General features: G+C 39.5%; 2 protein-coding genes across 2 annotated transcripts; one reads left to right on the top strand and one right to left on the bottom strand.

Moving 5' to 3' along the window:
• The first annotated feature begins 781 nt into the window (after window positions 1-781).
• Window positions 782-16,214, top strand: tsg101a (tumor susceptibility 101a). The gene is made up of 10 exons (XM_061721481.1): window positions 782-1,130; window positions 2,097-2,184; window positions 2,275-2,340; window positions 3,118-3,281; window positions 4,790-4,916; window positions 6,368-6,425; window positions 7,168-7,262; window positions 14,228-14,430; window positions 14,520-14,759; window positions 14,847-16,214. Exons 1-10 carry the CDS (start codon window positions 1,089-1,091, stop codon window positions 14,934-14,936), a joined length of 1,173 nt encoding a protein of 390 aa, XP_061577465.1. The 5' UTR covers window positions 782-1,088; the 3' UTR covers window positions 14,937-16,214.
• Window positions 16,215-16,544: 330 nt separating this feature from the next.
• ldha (lactate dehydrogenase A4) lies at window positions 16,545-21,400 on the bottom strand. Its single transcript, XM_061721466.1, has 8 exons — window positions 21,292-21,400; window positions 19,637-19,762; window positions 19,221-19,338; window positions 18,955-19,128; window positions 18,653-18,826; window positions 18,363-18,480; window positions 17,386-17,509; window positions 16,545-17,279 (listed from the first exon to the last, which is right to left on the bottom strand). Exons 2-8 carry the CDS (start codon window positions 19,760-19,762, stop codon window positions 17,115-17,117), a joined length of 999 nt encoding a protein of 332 aa, XP_061577450.1. The 5' UTR covers window positions 21,292-21,400; the 3' UTR covers window positions 16,545-17,114.
• Between the last annotated feature and the right edge of the window lie 2,459 nt (window positions 21,401-23,859).

Here is a 23,859-nt window from a genome sequence, read left to right as displayed (position 1 = left end):
AGAAGTCATGGAAGTTTTCTATAGTTTCAGTAATAGTACAAAATATAAAAAGACATATCAACAAGAATGAATTGCATAATTATGATTAAGATTAATGATTAAATTGATAACCATCTCATTAATAAATAATTATTATTTATCAACAATCAGATCATTTATTCATTATATTTTATTGCTAATAATCAATGGTGGTTATTAATACTTGCCTGAATGATTAATAATATATTTAAGGACACAAGTAATGATTCTCACAATAAAATAAAGACTTACTTTTATAATTTCCCTTTGGGGATTCATCATTTTTTAACAGAATTGAATTGTCTTGACTTGACTGAACTGAACTGAACTGAATTGATTCGAATTTAATTTAATTTAATTTAATTTAATTTAATTTAATTTAATTTAATTTAATTTAATTTAATTTAATTTAATTTAATTTAATTTAATGCATTAATATTACATAAAACATGACAAATCATCCAGATTCAATTCAATCGAAAAATACTTTATTAATCCCCTAGGCTAAATTAAATATTGCTGTAGTTTTCATGTCTCTTCAAAGATTAATTTTAGAGAGTCATTGCTGTGGGCAGGAAGGATGAATGCAAAAATTAAAAAAACTATCAAAAAATAAAAAATGATGTACCATAATAATAGTTAATAATAAATTATTATTTTTAATTAATCAATAAAAATATTACAAGAATGACCAAACTTCTGGACGGGACCGCGGACAGCCAATCACGCATGCGCCAGGGCGGCTACGTCACCGCAGACCGGAAGTAGTCAGAGTTACAGTAGCATCTACTTTTTGAAACTCGGACACTCGTTTTCTACCTTTTTTCTTAGAAACCTAGACGATCTTCTTTGTGTATTTGTATTTATCGAATACTGATGCATGAAATGATGGTATAAATGACACAGAACTACCAGGTTTAAAGGGAAACATTCACCGTGTTAAGTGTCGTCGGGCCGGGCTAGGTTAGCCTAGCATCCACTGGTGTTTTTATCCGTCCTTAAACTCGGTCGCTGTCTCTACTTTACTGTGTCGCGTTTTTAATAGAGCTTCAAGTATATTTCCAGCAAACATGGCAGTTGTCAATGAAAGTGGTTTAAAGAAGATGCTGAAGGTAAGCTGATGTTACACCGGGTCGTGTTCAAAACACTTGTTTCTTTTCACGTGTGTTGGGTTATTATTGTTATTATTGGTGTTAGTAGGAGTTTGCTTTGTAATATATCGTTTAAGTCATTAAACATATAATATTACCGCCCTATTTAATGTTGTTATGATGCACTGTATCAACCAGCTGAGCCGGTTAGCGAGTTTCACCGAAACTATAATCACAATTTTCCACCTGGTTCACAAAATAATTGTAATAATAATAATAATTAATAATAATAACTCTTATTGTTGTTATAAGCAATTTCATAATCAACAAAATTACCCATTTTCGGTTGCTTTTCATGAAAGAAATGCCACTTTGTTTCAGTTTTAAGTGCAACTAAATTCTTTGTAATGTTTGTTAGAAAGGGAAACTCATAGGGGAAATTTAAGTGGTATAGTCAAATTATTCGACCGGTTTTTATCATGCAAATCACATTAATGAGTGGTTTTAAATGACATTTTGCAGAGTTCACACTTGAGCACTGTTTATGATCACATTTCACATTTAAGCCACATATTGTACCTTCATTGACACAGTTTCGTATTAGCAGTCCTAAAGTTAACACCGTCAACCTGCCAACAGTAGTAACTAAATACACAACAATTATAGAATAGAATAGAATAAAATGCCCTATGTTGTGATTGCACTGAAGGGACAATGAGATTGGAGAGCTTGTACTTTTCAGTGCAAAACAGTGCAAATTCCATATATATAGAGATAGAGATACAAAAAATATAAAAATGTAATACACAGAATATTTGGCATGATTATACTCATCAAATTCGCTTACAACTGTGGTGATATTAGCAAATTTAATGATGGTATTGTCTCTGTGGGCCGGACTGGTTTAGTTATCAAATGTTTCAGTCCATTCTAAATAAACAAATATACTCTTATATTTGTTCTCCCATGTTTGTTTTTTAATTCCAGCAATACAAATATAAAGACCTGACTGTTCGTGAGATAACCAATGTCATCTCCCAGTACAAGGACTTGAAACCAGTTATGGATGCTTACGGTAAAATTATTTAATTATAATGTCCATGTTTAGCACTTTATGTTATGCTGTACATGCTCATTTGATGACATACGCCCTCATGTGTTTCAGTGTTTAATGATGGCTCTACAAGAGACCTGATGAGCTTGACGGGGACGGTACCTGTGAGCTACAGAGGTAAATTATTTTTGTGTTGCTTATTAAGAAAATAACTTTACCTAGTTCCTAGTTTGCATGTTTCCCTTAGTTCAAAAGACCAAGGATGATACTATATGACAGCAGGAAACTTGACTATTTCAAGTTTGCAAAATAAATCTAAATACCAAAATATAGTTCATGTCCCAAAATACCTAAATGTACCCAATATATTAAATTAATATTCATTCCAATGAAGTGCAAAAAGTACTCATTCACTTTTTGAGTGAAGGTGAAGAGAGACTGTAATCTAATGGTGGAACCTTATTGTACAATTGAACTTAATAGTGACTGAAAATGCAGCCAGATGAAGTCATCGCAAGGTCTAACTGCTGTCAGTATAAAGTTATCAGGGGAAAGAAAATAGATTTGTTATTAAAATGGTTATTAGATAGACTAGTACCGGTATGTTGCAATATGCTTAATTATGGATATGGTTTTAGTACAGTAATTACTGAAAGGCTGACCCAGCTAGGAGAGAGGAGTGAAATGTGTTGTTGCCCTAAAACCAAATACCCAACCAAATGAGCTGGGAAATGCAAGTGAGAATTATGCTTTCTGAAATAATCACCAACGCATTTATACCAGATAATTGGCTGGGTCGACTGCATCTACTGCACTGATAATTGATGTCGAACTTGCATTTAATGTAGACGTCTCCTGACTTTTTGAAACAAGAATAGCATACAATGCAGCAGTTAAACATGTAATTGGATTTTAAAACTTGTATATTACAGCTGTTTTGTTTTTTTCCTGAAGGCAACGTCTACAACATTCCAGTGTGTTTGTGGTTGCTGGACACCTATCCCTACAACCCTCCCATATGTTTTGTCAAACCTACCAGTGCCATGATGATCAAGACTGGTAAACACATCGATGCCAATGGCAAAATCTATCTCCCTTATCTACACGAGTGGAAGCATGTAAGTATGAGACATTTGATCAGTAGCAATCCAGATTATCTATAGCTATCTTTTGTGGTATGTGTACATAAACCCTCATATTAATCTATTTATTTTTTTTGTTTAATTTCACCAACTGGTATCACGCCCGGACCACATTTAATGCGACACAACACGCTGCCGCCGCGGCGCGCACAGAAGAAAGAGACGGCGGATATGTTTGGTTTTAGTAATATCATGCTCAGGCAATGAGTCTGCAATGGCCCAGACGGGAGACACATGTAGCTCAGTGCTTAACTTTTATTTTTAATCCACTCTATATTCTTCTGGTTTTTCTCCGATAGTCTCCCCTAAAGCCTAAATTATGGTTCCGCCTTAAATCGACGCAGAGCCGCCGCCGTAGCCTACGGCGTAGGCTCTGCGTCGTTGTAACGCGGAACCATAAATCAGCCTTCACCGGTACATACATAAGTTTCTCTAAACATCTGTCCCCGCTACAGTTTTAACTAAAAGAAAATGTTCTCCAATACAGCAGGTCTCATCATTTTATTTTGAACACTGCCAAAACTCTAACTTAAAACGTAACTAGAACTTAAAATTTGCTTGACACAAATGACACTATTATGGCTGCTGCTACTACTAATATCCTTGAAGTGCACTTTATATTATATTCCTTGTGGTACAAAAATGTCTTTTTGTTACTTTTGTATCAAATAAATATTTGATTAAGGAATACATTAAAATGTCCTTTGTATTTTATATAAGCAAAAAAAATTATGTTTGTATCTCAGATGGAAAAACGCCGCTTATCAACTAATCGATGATCGATCGATAAGGTTATCAACTATCAATTAATGAAATAATCGATAATTTGCATCCCCAGATTATAGGTGCATTCACATTGAGATGTGATTACCTCAGACCACATTCAGAGGTGTCGAGGATGTGAGAACACACTTTAAATGGTCTAATTTCAAATGTGTCCTCAGGCTCTCTGAACAACACTCACCTGGAATGGAAGTTTCTGTTTGTCCATAAAAGAGTATTCTGGGTGGAAAAGGGCAACAATTCACAGAATTGCTGTTGCTCCAAATATGTTTTTTTTTTTCTATGCAGTAACAGTGATTGGAGTGATTTAGAACAGTGTGGGGTTTTTGCAGCCAGCCTCACACCTCTTGTAGCCATTTCTTCAATACCAATTTACACACCACTTATTTATGCCTGTTAGACCTCTGTTAATACCTCCTAAGGTGGAGCAGTGGTGTAACAGCTGTGGGACAAAATGTTATGTCTCTGCCATTCACATAACACAGCTGGGCAAATAATGGCACCCTAGAGGCAAAACAAACTGGCTGTGTGTATTTTGATTTGTACACCCACTGTATTGTGTCTGTTACTATAGACCGGTATTCATGAGGGTCATAAATATAATTTTGAGTATATATTTTATTCCTGTTTTTGTTTTTAGTGATATTCTGAATTTGTTAATTATGTTAGTAAAAACTCATCCTTCACTGCATGTTTTACAGCCTCAGTCAGACCTGTACGGTCTAATTCAGGTGATGATTGTCGTATTTGGAGAGGAGCCCCCAGTGTTTTCCCGCCCCACCACACAACCCCCCTACCAAGCCTTTCAAGCTGCTGGACCCCCCAATTGTGAGTTGGATTGATTTATGTTGTAAACAGGGTCATCTTAGATGTGACTGCTTTGTTTGAAAGCCTTAGCAGAACGGGGTTGACTGTTTTCCTACTAAGGGCGGTATAAAGAATTTATGCACTAAATACCTTTCAGTATACTTAAAGGTTTATTTGATATTTCATAAAACCCTTAAGGCAAAACAGTTAACTAAATAGTTATGGGGTATGTCAGTATGATAATAATAATAATAATAATGAATTTAATTTATAATGCACTTTCCATTCGGAAATCTCAAAGTGCTTACAAGAGAAAAAAAAAAAAAACCTTCAGATCGTTTATCAAAGCTGGCATATGCTTTGTTAAAAAGGTGAGTTTTAAGTCCTCTCTTAAAAGTGTCAACTGTCTGTTTATTTTTTAAATCTGTTTCTTAATTACTTGCTTTTTAAATTGAAATATTATTTAAAAAAAAAAAATATATATATATATATATATATATATATATATATATATATATATATATATATAATGTAAGTTGTTTTCAAAAGATGAGTGTTATCGATTACAAAACATATTGTATATATGCATACATTTGCTTTTTCTGTCTTCTTCACTTAGACATAATGTTTTAACTGACGTTACGTGGAGTACTACTAAATATTTTATGACTAAATCATGACTAATCAATAAACAGTCATGTATAATGTATTTATTTAAGATTCATGTTGGCCATCCAGATTTTAGGTAAAATTAACAATATTTCTTTTTTTCTGTTTTGTTATTTTGTTTTTCCTTCACTTAGTTCAGTTGGTTTTACATGTCATTGTCAGAAGTCAACATTAACACAGTACATTGTATGTATGGAATAATTGTATGATTTCTTATTAATGAGTTAATCTAGGCAGCACAGTGGCTTAGTTGTTATCACTGTTGCTTCACAGCAAGAAGGTTCCCTGTTCAACTACCGGGCCCGGCGGGGGTCTTTCTGTGTGGAGTTTGTATGTTCTCCCCGTGCTTGCATGGGTTCCCTCCGGGTACTCCGGCTTCCTCCCACAGTCTAAAGACATTTATACTAGGTTAATTGATGAATTGAAATTGCCTGTAGGTGTGAGTGTGTCTGCTTGTCTGTTTATCTATATGGCCCTGCGATAGACTGGCGACCTGTCCAGGGTTTACCCCTTCCTCTTGTCTGTTAAAGCTGGGATAGACTCCAGCAGACCCTCGTGACGCTGCAAATGATAAAGCGGGTATAGAAAATGGATGGATGGATGAATAAACCTTGTCATTGCATCTTGTTTTAAATTTTGCATTTACTTTCTTCATCACCAGATGGAGCTCACATATCACAGCAGTTTAACATTGACATGAAATAATGTGTTGTAATCTCTTAAGAGGTTAAACACAAACTATGATGTAGCTTTACACTTATTTTCTCAAGTCTGATTGTTTTCATAATGTGTTTCTACCTCAGCTTCCTACATGCCTGGCATGCCGGCGGTCTCGCCTTATGCCTCAAATCCTAACCCTGGGTAAGAAACTTGTTATACAGTTGTCTTTCTTAACCAGTATACAGTTAACAACCAAAACTCAGCATGTTTGTAAGCTTGTTGTTGTCTTACAACAAGCACAGTCATCACTGAAACTCTTTGTTCCATTTATACCTGTGGATTTCATTTCGCAACTAATATTTTTCTTTTGTTTTAACATCTCATGACATCTAATAATAAAATGTAAAAATTAGGTATTATGTGTTTTTAAATATATAGTAATGACCATGAATATGCCCAAAGCAGAAGTTTGAGAATTCTCAAAGGTCAGTTTCAAAATAAGTGTTACATTGTATCAGCACATTTCTAAAAGGTTTCTTCGGGGAGGATTATGGATATCTATTCTTATTGCTCTACAAATCTAAAAGTAATTGAAGTAATACATTTTTACTATGTATGTATAATTCAAGCTGTGACTCATAGGTAGATGAATACCTCAGTATAAACCTAAACGGCAGAGGTAAGAATAAAAGTAGAAACATATTTTTCTATAAAGCTATGCTTAGATAAACATATTAAGCCATAACTAATTAAGTATGACCCATATATTTTAAAGTAAGCCTCTGTATATGTGGATATTTTCTTTTTAGTCCTCTGAGATAAGCTGAAGGAATCCTTTGTTTTTATAATGTCATGCCTACATTATAAGTGCTGATAACCATTTCTAGTATGAAATATAAAGCATAATCCTGTTGACCATATGTACTAACATGTCATGTTTCAGGGGCTACCCGGTTTATCAGTACCCTGGTGGAAACTCTTATCCAGCCACTGCTGGACCTGCACACTATCCCGCCCAGACTCCAGTCTCCACAGTGGGTATGTATCACCATGAGCCTTTTGGTACTTTTGCACATTTGTACAATGAACTTTGCACATTTTTCAAGGTCTTAATTTATATTAGACCTATGAAGCATACATATTTTCACTCAGGGAAAATGATTCTCTGCACCTGCCACTCCTAAAATGCTGTATTTCAAGTCATAGCAAAGCTTAATCTCCATGTTCTTGAGTTAACCCACAGTGGTGACCCTTGACCTTTTTATGCAAACTCTCTTACCTTCTGAGTGACTTCAGTGGCACGCTGAGCCCTTCAGTGAAAGGCCATTACTGTAACTAGAGTGGGGGGTATTAAAGGCCAGTGGATAGGGTGGACCTTCCCAGCCCCCCACACGATGTCTCAGATGCCCTCAGGGCTGCATTTAAGATGTAACAGTACACAGTAAGTGTGCACAAAGACAGTCTGCAAAAGCTGGTCCTTGACCAACATGCGGGAAGAACTGTAGTTGAGCCCTATATTTGGTAAAGAGAAGAAGTTAGTTTGCCTGTATGCTGAATAAACTCTGACATTTGTGACTTTATCTGTACACAAGGCAATCTTGACTGAGAGCATTTATAAAGTTGTGCAGGCAGAAATTTATAGGTTGGAAGGTTTTGAAAGTAACAAAATAATGGGAAAAAAATTGTTGTAGATTTAAATGAAAATTGAGGTTTGTAGAAAAATACAAACCTTGCTTAGGTCATGGTCAAATTTGTTTATAAAGCACATTTAAAAAGCAGAAATTTGACCAAAGTTTCTATACATTCCAAAAAAAAGATAAGAGATTATATAATGGAAAACTGCTTTTTCTATATGGGTGCATTATTTTGCTCAAGTCTAAAGTAAAAGAGAAGAAATGAGGCCTTGAATATGAAGTTGACATGTCTACAGTCTAAACACAACTTTTATGAAGAGGTAAACACTTTCACGGGTTCAGGGCAGCCATTTCAAAAGCTCAGTCGTCTGTGTCTCACACTACCAGTCACACTGTTCAATTCTGATACTCATCTGATTTAGTAAAGATCTGTTTCAACGTTTCACATTCATAACTACACATTTATTGCACCAGGTATCATTTGGTTGCCTAATATGTACCAAAAAGAACAGAAAACATCAGATTTGTGAGACCATGTTGATGCCCTCCCATTCTCACTTGAGCAGGTCAAGGAAGGATTCAGTTCAATTCCATTTTTTATCGATATAGCGTCTTTTACAATACCAGTTTTCTCTGGGTGCTTTCCAGGGACCTAGACCATGACCTCAGAGCAATTTATTAAAGAAACTATGGTAGGTAAAATCTCCCCTAATAGGAGAAAAATCTTAAAGCCAAACAGTGGCAAGGGAAGAAACCTTCAGCAGGACCAGGCTCATATGGGGGGACCCTCCTGTCGAAGGCCAGTCTGGTACAGCAGGAAAAGGGAGATAGGAAAGAGAGGATGAAGAACAGAAAGAGGAGAATGGAAGGTCTGTTTTATGGAGCTAGAACAGTCTCAATATTTACAAATGCACAGGATGATTTAGAAATTAACAGGATGTTTCACGGGTCCGTAGGACAAGATTCACAAATGTATTTCTGATGCACACACAAATATAACCTGATATACAAACGGCTTGTGGTCTGGGCTTCTCTGCATTTGTGTGAGACTCCCCTGGCTTGCCTCAACCCGCAAATGTCTTTTTTTAAATACGGAATAATCTGCAACCAATCAGATATCTTCCTTGTTTCAGCCAATCGTAAGAACGCACCCCATGTTGGGGACAATTTACTCATAAGCCAATCATGTTAAGCCATTCAAACTGCACTATATTCATGTGAATTTCAACATGGCTTCCAGCAACTAACAGCGGAGCGGAAAGTGAAACATCTAATTTAACATGTTTGGATACTTAATCCCCTTGTTTATGAGAAGCTTTTTAGTTATTAATCTCAATCGCTTTAATTGTGAAATGTCCTGTGCACTTATTACCGAGTGATCAGTCTGTTTAGGTGAGCGTCTGCGAGTTTCTGGTTTGGTTTCGGGCACTTGATTGCCATTGTTAGTCTGAATCGCGAAGCAGAAAGAGGCATTTTCAGCCAGTTGCAATTAGCCTAGCGATTGCAGCTGAATCGACTTCTGGTATTTCACCACATTCGTCTCACTAAAGCGTCAGTGTGGTTACTGCCCATTTCAGGTTAAGACCTGCGAGTCTACTTGCGCGAGTCCACCGAGCAGAGTTGCAACCAAAGTACTGCAAAATGTGTCTCAAAACCGTCCTGGTCAGATATGGGTACAGACCAAAACGCGCCTCCCGTATAGGAATGGGCGATATTTTACCGTTCACGATATACCGTCCAAAAAATTCCTCAAAAACGATAAATTCCCTTTGATAAAGGTTTTGTGTAAAAATGATTTATGGTTCTGCGTTGAAGGAAGGAAGGAAGGAAGGAAGGAAGGAAGGAAGGAAGGAAGGAAGGAAGGAAGGAAGGAAGGAAGGAAGGAAGGAAGGAAGGAAGGAAGGAAGGAAGGAAGGAAGGAAGGAAGGAAGGAAGGAAGGAAGGAAGGAAGGAAGGAAGGAAGGAAGGAAGGAAGGAAGGAAGGAAGGAAGGAAGGAAGGAAGGAAGGAAGGAAGGAAGGAAGGAAGGAAGGAAGGAAGGAAGGAAGGAAGGAAGGAAGGAAGGAAGGAAGGAAGGAAGGAAGGAAGGAAGGAAGGAAGGAAGGAAGGAAGGAAGGAAGGAAGGAAGGAAGGAAGGAAGGAAGGAAGGAAGGAAGGAAGGAAGGAAGGAAGGAAGGAAGGAAGGAAGGAAGGAAGGAAGGAAGGAAGGAAGGAAGGAAGGAAGGAAGGAAGGAAGGAAGGAAGGAAGGAAGGAAGGAAGGAAGGAAGGAAGGAAGGAAGGAAGGAAGGAAGGAAGGAAGGAAGGAAGGAAGGAAGGATAAATAAATTCCCGTTGATGACGATTTGTGTAACAAACATGGCGGATCTGAGAGCGAGATAGATTTATAGTTGAAAAGGTGGAGTTGAATTGGTATTTTTTTTATCGTTATCAGGATAAATGCCGGAAATTATCGTGATACATTTTTTAGTCCATACCGCCCATCCCTACTCCCGTAGGCAGCGTAATCCGCCAAACCTGTGTTGTCTCGTGGTATATCCGTCTGATAAAACTCCAGGACGTCCGTCTTCAGTCAGGTCTTACAGGTCCTTCACAACAACTGCCTGTATGATCCACATCAGTCTGGCTTTAGGCAGGGCCACTCAACTGAAACTGCCTTTCTGTCAGTTACTGGGTCACTACGGGCTGCCAGATCTGCTGGTCTTTCCTCAGTTCTCATACTATTTGACTTGTCTGCCTTTGACACGGTCAACCACCAGATCCTCCTCTTTACACACTCAAAGTTTTGCATTTCAGGATCTGTCCTCCTGTGGTTCATGTCTTACCTCGCAGGAAGATCCTTCAGAGTTTCATGGCAAGGACGAGTGTCCGGATCGCATGTGTTGGCAACAGGGGTGCCACAGGGATCGGTGCTTGGCCCTCTTCTCTTTGCACTATACACCTCTTCACTAGGTGAAATCATCAGATCTCATGGGTTCTCCTACCACTGCTATTCTGACACCCAGCTCTTCCTTTCCTTCCAACCTGGCGACACTGCTGTCTCAATGTGAATATCGGCCTGTTTTTCTGATATTTCCTCATGAATGAAGGACCGTCACCTTCAGCTAAATCTGTCCAAAACTGAGCTCATTGTTTGTCCAGCCAGTTATCGCTTACCTCCTCAGATAAGCGTGCAGCTGGATTCCACCACACTTGTGCCCATATCTTCTGATAGGAATCGTGGTGTCATGTTAGACAGCCAGCTGACCTTTAAGGACCATGTTGCCTCAGTTTCCCGGTCTTGCCGATTCGCTCTTTACAACATCAGGAAAATCAGACCCAATCTGACAGAACATACGACACAGCTCTTGGTTCAGGCTCTGGTCATATCACGCATTTGGCACTTTTCCACTAGTCTCGCTTCAGCCCGGATCGACGCGGCTCCACCCGTGTGTTTTTGCACAGCCAGGGGAGAAGTGGGGGGGTTGTGGTGAAGCTGCTGTGACGTACTCGATTGCGCAGCACCTTTTGTTCATGTCGGCGCAGATGACAAATCAGCTGGAGCCGCGAGCGGCTGAGAGTAAAACAGCCCGTCTACATCCCTTTTTTAATTTTCTCGACAGCCACCAGGTTTATGAACATCTGCACCTCAGAGTTGGATCACCAAACAGACGTTTTTGCTGTATAATAAAATCGCTGCGAGTCGCCCCCCGCTTCCTGATTCAAACTTTTGACGGCCCCGCCCCCCGACCGATCAGAGGCGTGGAGGGTGGTGACCTCAGAAATAGTCCCGGCTCAGCCCGCATAGAACCTCGCTTGAATGGTTACAGAAAAATGTATCGGCTTGGAGCGGCTCTACTCGTCTCAGCCCTAGTGCAAAAGCGCAAAACGGGTAGAACCGAGCTGAGGTGGTACTAGTGCAAAAGGGCCAATTGACTACTGTAATTCCTTGTTGCGTCCTGCGTGCTCAGTTAAACCTCTGCAGATGATCTAGAATGCAGCAGCACGTCTGGTCTTCAACCAACCCAAGAGAGCTCATGTCACTCCGCTGCTAATCTCCCTGCACTGGCTTCCAGTTGCAGCATCAAGTTCAAAGCTCTGCTTCTGGCTTACCAAACAATTACCCAAACGGCTCCTGCCTACCTTCACTCATTCATCCAGAGCTACACTCCCTCTCCACAGCTCCGCTCAGCCAGTGAAAGACGCCAAGTGCTTCCACCACAACGTCCCTGATGGTGGAATGACCTACCAAACTCTGTCTGATCTGCAGAGTCTGTATCTACTTTTAAGAACAAGCTCAAGACTCAGCTCTTTAAGCAGCATTTCTGCATCTAGTAAACTTCTCTGCTCATGAGAATTAGTTAGAAGATCCAGCTCTTTGCATGACTCAGCACTGAGTAAGCTGCATGCACTTATGACAAGATGATTGTATGATGGTGTCTTTTTAGACGTAGCTTTCTTGTATAAAGGGACTGTTGTGGGGGAACGGAACAAAAAAAAATACAATTTCTAGCACTGGCATGACAGCATCTGTGTCCAACTGGACTCTCAGCAGTCTGACAGCACTTATCCATGCTGGACCCTCCTATGTGATTTCCTGCTTGTGTTGTTCTCTCAGATGTAAGTCGCTTTGGATAAAAGCGCTTGCTAAAGGACAGTAGTAGTAGTTGTGAATCGTGTTCTGCTTTTGTGAATATTGAGACTGTTCTAGCGCCATACTGTTTAGCTGGAGGCAGGACTGGAGGATGCTGAGCTTATTTCTGAACTGAACCTGTTGAAGAAAACCTGATCTCACCCCTGTTATTTGTGATGACTGCTGTCATTTTTTGCTGATTGATTTTTGCCAAGCTGTCAGTTTGTTTGTTTTTTTAATGGCCCACATATCGTGTAGCACTAAAGTCCATATAAACATATAGGCAATTAGCCACATAAATAGTAGCATATTTGTCCTCACTCGTGAAATTGTGTCCACACAGTTTCATCAATATTAGTGAGCCTGAGAATTGATAAAACAAGTTTTGTTATTCTTTTTAGCATCATATCTGAAATGTGGAAAGATACTAAAATTTGGAAAAATTGTCACTTTTATCAATTTTAACAAGTGTAAAGGATCAATAGGAGACATTTTAATAAACATCATGTGTATACTTTGGCTTTAATTTCTCCCTAAAGCTGGGCATACACTGTGCGATATTTTAAATCGTTTGAGACTGCCCCATCTCACACTGCACGACTAGATCGCGGAGTTCAAAAGTTCACAGCCCACGATTTACGGTCTCACACTGTACGAGCCGATGCTCGAATGCGACCCGTCTGCTCACACTATACGATCATAATCCTCCCGTCGGATCTCTCTGTACTGGAACTCGAGACAGGTTTTGAGGCAGGGGTGGGCTGTGTCCACCCAAACATGCGTCCTGCCCACCTGATCAAAGGTTATGGGATCCTTTATTTTTTTATAATTTTATTTTTTCTATATATATATTAAAAAAATCCCAAAATATCTGTACCGTTTCTGATTGGGCGGGCACTGCGCGTCATTTTTTAGACACAACAAAGAACACATACAGCAAAAGTTGTGTCTCGGCGTCCCAGCAAAATGAGAAGAGAAAAAAAGAGTTGTTCCGAACAGCAGACAGCGCACACACTAAAGGCTGATTTATGGTTCCGCGTTACACCAACGCAGAGCCTACGGCGTAGGGTACGCCGTAAGGCTGATTTATGGTTCCGCGTTACAACAATGCAGAGCCTACGGCGTAGGGTACGTGGCGACCCGCACCATACGTGGAAATGCGGTCTTTTTTTGCTATTAAAACATGATTTGTAATGTGAATTTGCAACACTTAAACTACAAATAATAGTTTTTTGACGTGACATCAGAGATTGCGCATGCTCTCTGCGAAAGGATGAGGAAAATCGGGTCGCAGCACTGCTTCAACTGTGCGATGCCTTCACGAGGAGAGACCAGGATTTCAAACACGCTTGATTTTGTGACCTCACGAGGAGCCTGTCGTGAGGTGTTAATCTCTCGTCGTTACCCCACGTACACTGCACGAGGCACGAGCAACGATTGGGTCAAAATCGGGCCCGATCAAAAAAAGTCGCACGACTGGAAAATCGGCTCAAAACGAGCCGATAATCGCACAGTGTATGCCCGGCTTAATGTAAGAGTCTTTATCAAGTATGAATTTGAGTTTGTTCACCAATCTTTTATATCCTTTCTGACAAGACAAAGTACATGGTAAATGATCCACATTTTCACAATTCCTTTTCAACCTTTGTCAATGTTCTGCAAATAACTATTTATTTGCAAAAAGAAAGCTAATTTTATGTTAAATAGAGAATTTTTTTTTTTTTTTTTGTCTAACATGGCTTTTTAATTTTTCCACCAAGGTCCAAGCAGAGATGGCACCATTGGTGAGGACACAATCCGTGCATCTCTGATTTCAGCTGTGAGTGACAAACTTCGCTGGAGGATGAAGGAGGAGATGGACAGAGCTCAAGCAGAGTTGGATGCCCTGAAGCGAACAGAGGAGGACCTGAAGAAAGGACATCAGAAACTGGAGGAAATGGTCTCAAGACTTGACCAGGAAGTGGTGAGGCAGCTAATATTTAATAAGGTTATTTATTTTTCTCCTCTCCCTCTTTCATCAAGATGTCACTCTTCTGTTGTTGTTTCCACCAGGCTGAAGTGGACAGGAACATTGAGCTGCTGAAAAGAAAGGACGAGGAGCTAAGCGAAGCCTTGGAGAAAATGGAGAACCAGTCGGAGAACAACGACATTGATGATGTCATCGTACCCACAGCTCCACTGTACAAACAGATCTTGAACCTGTATGCTGAAGAGAATGCGATCGAAGACACAATCTTCTACCTGGGAGAAGCTCTCCGCAGAGGTGTCATCGACCTGGAGGTTTTTCTCAAGGTACTCGCGTCAAAGTGAGAGAAAATGACATCCACAGATGTTACTATTGTCCTCAGCTTTTCTAACTCTCACTCTCCTTTGTTACAGCATGTACGCCTTCTGTCCAGAAAACAGTTCCAGCTTCGTGCTCTCATGCAGAAAGCTCGCAAGACTGCAGGGCTTAGTGACCTGTACTGACCCACAATGCCACTTTTGAATCATATCTGTGCTCTCTTCTTCCTGCTGTTTATTCCCTTTTTACTGTATTCTTGTATATCAACCAGCTGTCTTTTTTTTTTTATTTAACAGAAACAACAAAGGCGACATGTATTTAAGAAAAATTGTGAGATACCAAGCTGTGACAACTGTAGTTGGCACAGTTTTAAGTCGTCGGGCAGTGATAAATGCAAGAAATACAAATAATGACGTCCCATAGAAGAGGCATTGTTTTTATGCCCTGGTGTTCCCTGCAAACGCCCGTTGCCTCTGTGAATCAGTTCTTGTGGTTGAATTCAAATCTACTTGACACAGATTCCCTATTGGCAAAATAATGGCCCAAGCCAGTATGTGTACAACATATGCAACATTTGACCTGACCTTATGTCGTAACTGGACTCGTTTACACTGAGCTGGCGTGTTGTGAAGAGCACGCTGTGCTACACCCACAGGGCTACTTGGGAGTTCTTTTGCTGGAAAAATACATTTAGCCAGTAAGCACAAGAGGTAGAGGGCTAGGACTGAAGGACTTTGTATAGACAACCCCGTGTCCTCTTCCTTAGTAAGGAAAAATGTAAAACGCTGAAATAAATTCCCAGAACCACTCTCCAAATGGCAAGAGTTGTGGGTCATGTTGAGTAGTTTTGAAGTCATATGGAAATCATTTTACACAGTATTTGTGATGATGAACATAGTGACCGACCTGAATTTGTTGCTTGTAAGCTTCTGATTCATAATCCCCTCCCTTGTGATGGTGAGTACGGTTTGTGCTTCTTCTTTTTTTTTAATTTAATTTTATTGTGTGCCAGCTGCTCTAGATTATTCTCTAGGCTGACTAAATTGTCTAGTCAGTAATGTATGATAGTTGTTTCACTCTGTATAATATCTTCACTAAAGGGGAAAGGCAGACATCACAGAGAATCTGTATAGTTTTTTTTTCTTTTTTTTGTGCTATCCATTTATGCTCAGTCCTGCTTAGAAAGTTGGGTTTTTATCAAATGTAAGGAGGAAGAAAAAAAAGAATTGTGGCTAAAGCTGAGGACTAGAGGGTACAAAAATGTTAACAAGTAAAATATTGTACTAATCAAAAAGTTAACCTATAATTTTGCCTTTTACTTAAAGCACTTTGAATTGTATGATAGAGTATCTGTTCTTTTTCTGTTTGTTTGTATTCATTTCAACCATACACCACATGTTCTTTTATATACGAATTTCTGTAAATTAGTAAAAATAAATAAAACAAGGGGAAAAAAACTGTAATCTGATCATTTCTTTGACTATGAAGATGTAATTTTTCTTTAATTACTTTATTTTCTATATATATATATATATATATATATATATATATATATATATATATATATATATAAACTTGCATATTCTACCTGTGAGATTTATTTCATGGTATAGCAGAAAATGGTAAATATCCAGTTGATGTAAAAAGAAAAGTAAAGAAAACTAGAGAAAAATGTATTTTTAACAAGCTGTTATTTCTGTTTATCGTGGCAGGACAGTAACCTGGAAATTCTCTCATGTATGTCAGTGCACTTGTGGTTAGGTATGTCTTAAGAAGGCTTGAGGGGAAAGCAGTTCATGTAACATTTCTTTACTCAAATTATAAGGTACTTTGGTATACAATATGCAGCAGTGTTGTACTGCCTGTAGGTTGATGGTGGAGCCACCTTTTATAGAGCATGGAATGCCTCTGTTAGAAATCTTAAAAACAGAGATTACCAAGTGGAAGAAAACCAACTAGTAACAACCACCGACTTCAAACGGAGTGTACAGTAGAAGCAGCAACAGTACATGGTGACATGCAAGTAACAGACAATGCACAGTACATACACCTATATGCAAAGGACATTAAATAGATATGCTCTCTCTGAAACAGGGTGACATTGGCATGTGTTTATAAGAATTCAATCACATATAGACAAGGACAGGTGGGTTTGCAAAGGAAAATGACACCAATGCATCAACATTCAAGTGTAACATCCAGCTTTTAGTGGTTTAGCTACAAACACTTGGCCTTTTAAATTTTTTTTTTTTGATATTTAGAAGTCTTTTTGCCCGTTTCTGTGAGGTACACAGCAGGTCGGGTGGCAGGGAGTCAACCACACAGTGAATCCAGCAAGAGTTGGAGATTTGAAAGGAGCCCTCTTACAGGGTGAGCTCCTTCTGTACGCTCCACAGAGTCTCGGCGCTCTGCACCAGGTGCTTCTCCTCCTCAGGCTTCAGGGTCATGTTAATGACATCTGTCAAGCCGCTGTTGCCGAGAACGCAAGGGACGCTCAGGAAGACCTCATCCTTCACGCCATGCATGCCCTGTCCCATAAAAGAAGAAAGGAAAAAGAGAGAGGAGACCATTAGCAAAACAACATACTGTAATCAGTCAGACAGTAAAGTGCATCGTTTCCTCTAGTCTCCCCACCTTGACGAGTGTAGACACAGGGTGCACTTTGTGCAGGTTCTTCATTATGCTCTCCACCAGATCAGCCACGGACATTCCAATAGCCCAGGATGTGTAGCCCTTCAGCTTGATAACATCATAAGCTCTGTGTTCAAATATCAACGTAAAAAAATTAAAGCAGGAGCTGGAAACCTCCTTCATTGCTAAACAAAACATGAATCAGTCTGCTTTGCCCCTGTACTCTTTGTTGAGAGAAATAAATGAGTTCACTTTGTTCCCAGTTTGTAATTCCAGCTTGCCATTTAATTGAACAAAGTTAAAAAACAAACTCAAAATCAACTACTAAATCTAGAGTTTCTTAAAAACACATCTCGTCTTCCTATAGCGCCATGCTGACAGAGGGAATTCTACTTCTTTCTCTGTTTGGAGCCTTTCGGTGTATATGTAGCTCTAATCATTGTTCCAGCGATTACATTTTTTATTTCACACCTGATACCTGAACATTGGCGATAAGCCACAGGTTCTATGTGGCTAACCTCTGTAAAGACACAGAAAATACGAGATAAGTCACGCTGACTTCTCTAGCATTTTGTCTGGTTGACAAAAGGATGGCGAAATAACAAGTGCAACTCAGGAAATTGTTACATCACACCATGTCCACAGAGTAGCACTGCAACTTTATGATACAAAACCATTTAGTCAGACAGGGAAATATAATAAATATACAGGTATTTGTATATCTGAACCGGGACCCTTTACTATAGTAGCATTGAGACATAAGTTGACATTTTTATTTCCATCCATCAGAAATAAGCTGGACTCTACATCAATAGTGTCACAGCTGTGAGTAATTGACACATATTAACAAGCTTATTCTAAAAAAAATGTGGTGAAAGAAATCTTATATTCATAACAACATATCCTCCTGTCACTGGGAGTAAAGTAATTCTTTGAAATCATTGCTGGAAAAATTAAAATGATAAATAAGTGGTACTTACCCATCAACCACCTGCTTATGCACCGCCTTCCAGTTCTCACTGTCACCCTCAATGCCCATCTTGGGGTGCAGGTGTTGAAGAGAAACTCCAGCAACGTTTACGCCGCTCCAGACAGGCACTATGATCACACATTTATAAAAAAAAAAAAAAAAAAATGAAGAATTTGGAACTCAATATCCAAACATGATAAGTATTAAAATGGTCTAGCAGCTGTATGTTTAATCGCAACTCAGAAAATGTCCACGAAGAAGGGCGTGGAGAGATTTTTATTTTTAGAAAGGGCTGCATACCGCTGGAGTCTCCATGCTCTCCGATGATCCAGCCGTGGCAGCTGGAAGGGTGGATGTGGAACTTCTCTCCCATGATGTGGCGGAAACGGGCACTGTCCAGGTTAGTGCCGGAGCCGATGACACGGTGACGTGGGAAACCACTCAGCTTCCAAGCGACGTAGGTCAGGATGTCCACTGAGAGGGGCCAGAATCAGAAATGAGAATGACCAAAATGGTTCTGCGCTGAATAAGTATTAGCACTACACAGATGACTTGGATTTCTCTTGCAAACATCACCTCCAAGCTTCTCCACCTCAACGTACCTGGGTTGGAGACCACCAGCAGGATGGCGTGGGGGCTGTACTTGACAATGTTGGGGATGATAAACTTAAAGATGTTAACGTTGCGCTGCACCAGGTTGAGACGGCTCTCGCCCTCCTGCTGGCGGGCGCCGGCAGTCACCACCACCACCTTGGAGTGGGCGGTCGCACTGTAGTCTGACAGGGGAGGATTATGCAGTAAGGATCTCCAGTCACACTCAAGTGAAAACTAAATTCTCAGCAGATCCTACATAAGTGTGAAGTCTCACCTTTTTCGCCTACAATCTTGTGCGTCTTGAGGAAGAGGGCTCCATGCTGCAGGTCCATGACCTCACCCTTCAGCTTGTCCTCCATCACATCAACCAGGGCCAGCTCATCGCACAAGTCCTGGTTTCATACACATAGGTCAGTGTTTTATATGGATAAAGCCACACAGACTCTTTCTGATCAGCGGCCCTCCATGTTTCCTGCATAACGTGAGGTCATTTAATAATGAAGATAAAATCGGTCACAATGAATGCAGTGGTTCATGTTTTTTTTGTCTGTTTTTTTTTTTAGATAGCCCATCGTGTTCTGATCTTTACTCAGTGTGTCAATGTCAGTCTGTACCCTTTTTTTTACACATTTAAATAGTACTGAACTGTTTAGTACACATTAAAGTAAATACAAATCTTTTCTTAGATACCTTGAGCAGAATGCTGACGGCAGAGGCCATGCCCACCATGCCGACACCGACCACTGTCACCTTGCATCTGGAGCCAATAGGCTCGTCCTTCATCACATGGGTGATGAGCTTCTCCTTGGTGGACATCTGTACAATCCAAAGACAGACGGAAAGACAGCAAAGGTTACAGTGTTTGTTGGAGTGTTTGTTACAAGGCCCACACTATTTTGCATAATCCAAAACTTAAGTCAGACTTGGACTTATCTCATGTCACCACTGCAGAAACAAAGTTTTCAATTCATATGAACCTGAAGCATTTAACTACTCAGGTCTACCCGTCTTTACCCCTGTAAACTGTCGACAAATGAGACCTGACAGAGGCCCTTTTAATCTCCATGGCAACCTCGTGAGAAGTCACGACAAAAAAAATAACACTCAACTATGGGTTGGCAGGCTGGCTCCTCACGTCTACAGACAGTTACGTCATCATGACTAAGGTGGTTCTTCACTGCGATGTGAAGAGAAGCACGTAGTGGAAACCCTGGCAGATTACCCACTGAACCCACTGAACAGAATAGGTTTACTTAAAACCCCACCACACAATCAGCACTCAGTAAACTGAGAGCTCGCCAGCACTTGGCCCTTATAAGATAAACCTCGGCAAGGTTACAAGATTACTGTATTACTGAAAAACTGGACAGGGATCTTCGCTGTAGAAAAATACTGTACAAAACAGCCAAATGAGGATTACTAGTATCAGAGCAAGTTAATATGATTCAGTTCGAGGAAGATCTGCTCGCAGCTTGATGTTTTATGTTAAGCTTTGGATTAAGTGAACTTCTAAGATTTAAAAGTGAGAGGCGATAGACATTACTACGGTTTCGCCTCATTATTTCCCAGCATCTTGACATTAAGTCAATTGGAAGACCAGCAAGTATTGAAGGATGTTCTGAACTCTGATGGAGTGTCATGTAGCTCAGGTCAAGCTTCTCCTATTTCACACTGTTGCTCTGGACATAAGAGCACCGTGGACATAAGAGCAGCACCCTGAGCATATATATATATATATATATATATATATATATATATATGTGTGTGTGTGTGTGTGTGTGTGTGTGTGTGTGTGTGTGTGTGTGTGTGTGTGTGTGTGTATGGCTGAATCATTGATATCCCACTTCCATCAGGATGCCCGTTGCGGCACGTACTAGAGGGCGGAACCGCTGCGTTTCTTGCGTCTACTCGTCTGCAGTCATTGATACGCCGTCAACAGGCGTCAAACGAGCACAAACACGAATGATATCGACAGAATCACTCGGATTATCAATAACACTACAGGAAAACATCAACCAAAATCAGATCTGCGCCGTAGCGACGTGAAAATATTGAAATGAGGGCGGTAACAGCAACAAGTAGAAAACTTATATACCATCTTCATCTTCAAACATTGTATAAAAGAAAAAAAAAGAGAAGAGGAAGAATTTTTCTTCCTCTTTTTCTTTTCTTTTCATCCGCACAAATGAGATCAATATAAATTATAAATAAAAAATTGTTCCTCAATATCACACAGAATGTAACTGTTTTTCCAGGCGTTTGGTCGTGTATGTGATGGGAGTTGACCCTAATATATGGTGATTTCAATGGAGGTCTTGATAAATCGGCTGCTTTGATTTTCTTACCTTTAGGCTTTAGGTTGAGCGGGTGAAGACGCGGGGTGGAATGTCACAGCTCCTCTTCTCTTCCGCACAAGTGCAGCGGCTCTGATGGGGAGCTGCCCGTTATTTAAAGGCAGCCTCCATGTGGGCGGCACATGCCCGCATACTAATGAAGTCGTAGTGTATGGAATAACACTGGTGTCAAGAAAGAAAATGAAGATATACAACAATAAATGAAAAGACAAAATACATGTAACTTGTCCTTTTGACAGAGGAATAATTATCTGCCAAATAAACAGGTGGGACAGTAAGGTATTTAACTTTATTGATAGGTATTTAACACAGATCTTGTGACATTCACTGGGTAATCTGCTCATTTGAATATGTATTTCTCACCAAATGTTGTCCTTTCTTCTGCCACAAATATAAAAAGATGTATAGTGTCAAATAAAATGTGCTTTTCAAAATGTGCATCTCCATGTATATGGTTGGTATGTCCTCTGATCCTCTGTTTGTTTACATTCTGCATGCATGGGTTAATGTAATGAGAATATACAAGTTGGAGATTTCTTTTCTGTTGTTATTTTTATTTTTTATTTTTAAGTATCCTGGTTAGTAGAAATGAGTCTGGGTGTTGGTTAACATTACTTTATTGGTAAATAAAGGTCTATTTGAATGGCTGCATTTTGTCTGTCATATTGCACAGTGTAGGACTGTGTTACGTAATCTAGCGTCCATGGAGGATTGATATGTGCAGGAATCATCCTGGGTCAAATGAACAGGTGGTATAGATGGTATAGTATTTAGTTTATTGATTTGGAAGTTAGACATTTCAGTTACAACCACAGCTAGTGACTGCAACTGTAAAGTTAGCACAAACAGCAAGGGATAGAAAAAAAGATGAATCATAAAACAAAAGCCATAGTGGAATGGTAAAACGAAAGCAATGAAGTAAAAACAAAATAAAATGATACATTAATAAAGTTGCATAAATTAAAATGGAAAAGGTCAATATTAGTGAGTAATTTTTCTTCATATTTCATGTTTTTAAAAATGTCCCAACTCATTTTTTAAGTTGGATGCATTTCTTTCATTTGTCTAGTTTTTTGGTACTCCTGACCCTCCATACATGGATGATGCGTCCGCTGAGCGTGTTGCATGTCACGTAACCTGAAGGATGGGGACAGAATACGCACCAGCATGGGACTTTTGAAATGTACGAGCTGTCATTGAGAAAAATTAAGTTTTATCATCGTCATTTGCCGAAATTCACCACAGTGTGATTGTGAACTGTATTTTATTCCGGCTGCATTTATTCTATTGTAGCCTATAATAAAAACACCAAAACCAGTCCTGTGGTTTTCTTCTCCATGTCCATTTCTTGAAGTATAGCCTACCTATTATAATGTGTTTCCTCTGTTTATGGTGTGTATATGCCAGACCCTGTGAAGTGTGCAGACATGTGGCCAACACGGCGTGCAACAGATTTCCTACCATGATGACTCAGTAATATATTCATAGTAGTTTATCAAACTTGCTCACTGTTTCTGTATTCCTCAGTCAACCCAGTAAGAATAGAATCACGTGGTTTCAGAACCGTTTCAGTTTGAGGCTATCTACTATTAATATTTTTATTAAGGTGTTGCTCAGGATTCGTATATACATAAAGTATACTGTATATCCGTATATCCGTGTATATCTACAGCGTTCTTGCGCCACCTCCTGGCCACTTTGAGGCAGTGACAGACTTACTCAACTGTGGCGCTCTCACATACTGTATTATTATGTTACACATCTGGGGAATTTTCTGAGCCTGATAAAAACTGATTTACCTTGCAAAGGATGGTTGTGTAATAGTTACAACATAGTTTTTACACTTTATCATAATTCTGGTCGAAGCAAAACACAAATTCGTGCCTTCTAGTTTCCCAGTGCTGGACATGCTGTACACTGAGGTTCTTTGCTCACAGATAAGAGAAGTTCTTTCTTTTTCTTTTTTTAAATGCTACTGTTGCAAAAATTAACAAAAAAAACCCCCAGTACACTCCTGATTATCATGGTGTGGGAGTGGTACACTCTGTTACCACTAGGCAACCTAGTGTTACAGAGGTGAACCAGTGTGGGCTCCTGAGCAAGGCCAGGAGCCAACTGCTCCCCAGGAGCAGGAAAAATGGCAGTGTAACTAGTGATGGGTTAAAATCAGAGGACTAATTTTGGTGTGTATTGTGAGATATATACTGAAAAATAAAGATGATCAAATAAGGCAGTAGTGTCTCTCAGGTTGGTTTAGTGTCAACCCATTTTGGTAACTGGACTAGAAAAGGTTTTAAATGATGGATTCTGGTCAGGTGTTTAAGACATTGACAAAATATATTTTATTACACTGTAGTATTTGCTTTTCCTTTCACAAAAATATATAATATGGATACTCTTCAGTCATAGTCAGACTCTTGAAATACAATATTATAGGCATACATGCGTAAAATAAAAAAAATTGAATCGGTGTGGGACAAGTGGAAAGTAAAAGGACTTGTTAGGCAAAGCTTAACTTTATATTTTGGTATGCTTTTGTAAGAAAGTTCCCATTGTCAT

This window comes from Cololabis saira, chromosome 5 (assembly GCF_033807715.1).
Source record: "Cololabis saira isolate AMF1-May2022 chromosome 5, fColSai1.1, whole genome shotgun sequence".
Taxonomy (NCBI): Eukaryota; Metazoa; Chordata; class Actinopteri; order Beloniformes; family Belonidae; genus Cololabis; species Cololabis saira.
This window is presented reverse-complemented; position numbering and strand designations above follow the sequence as displayed.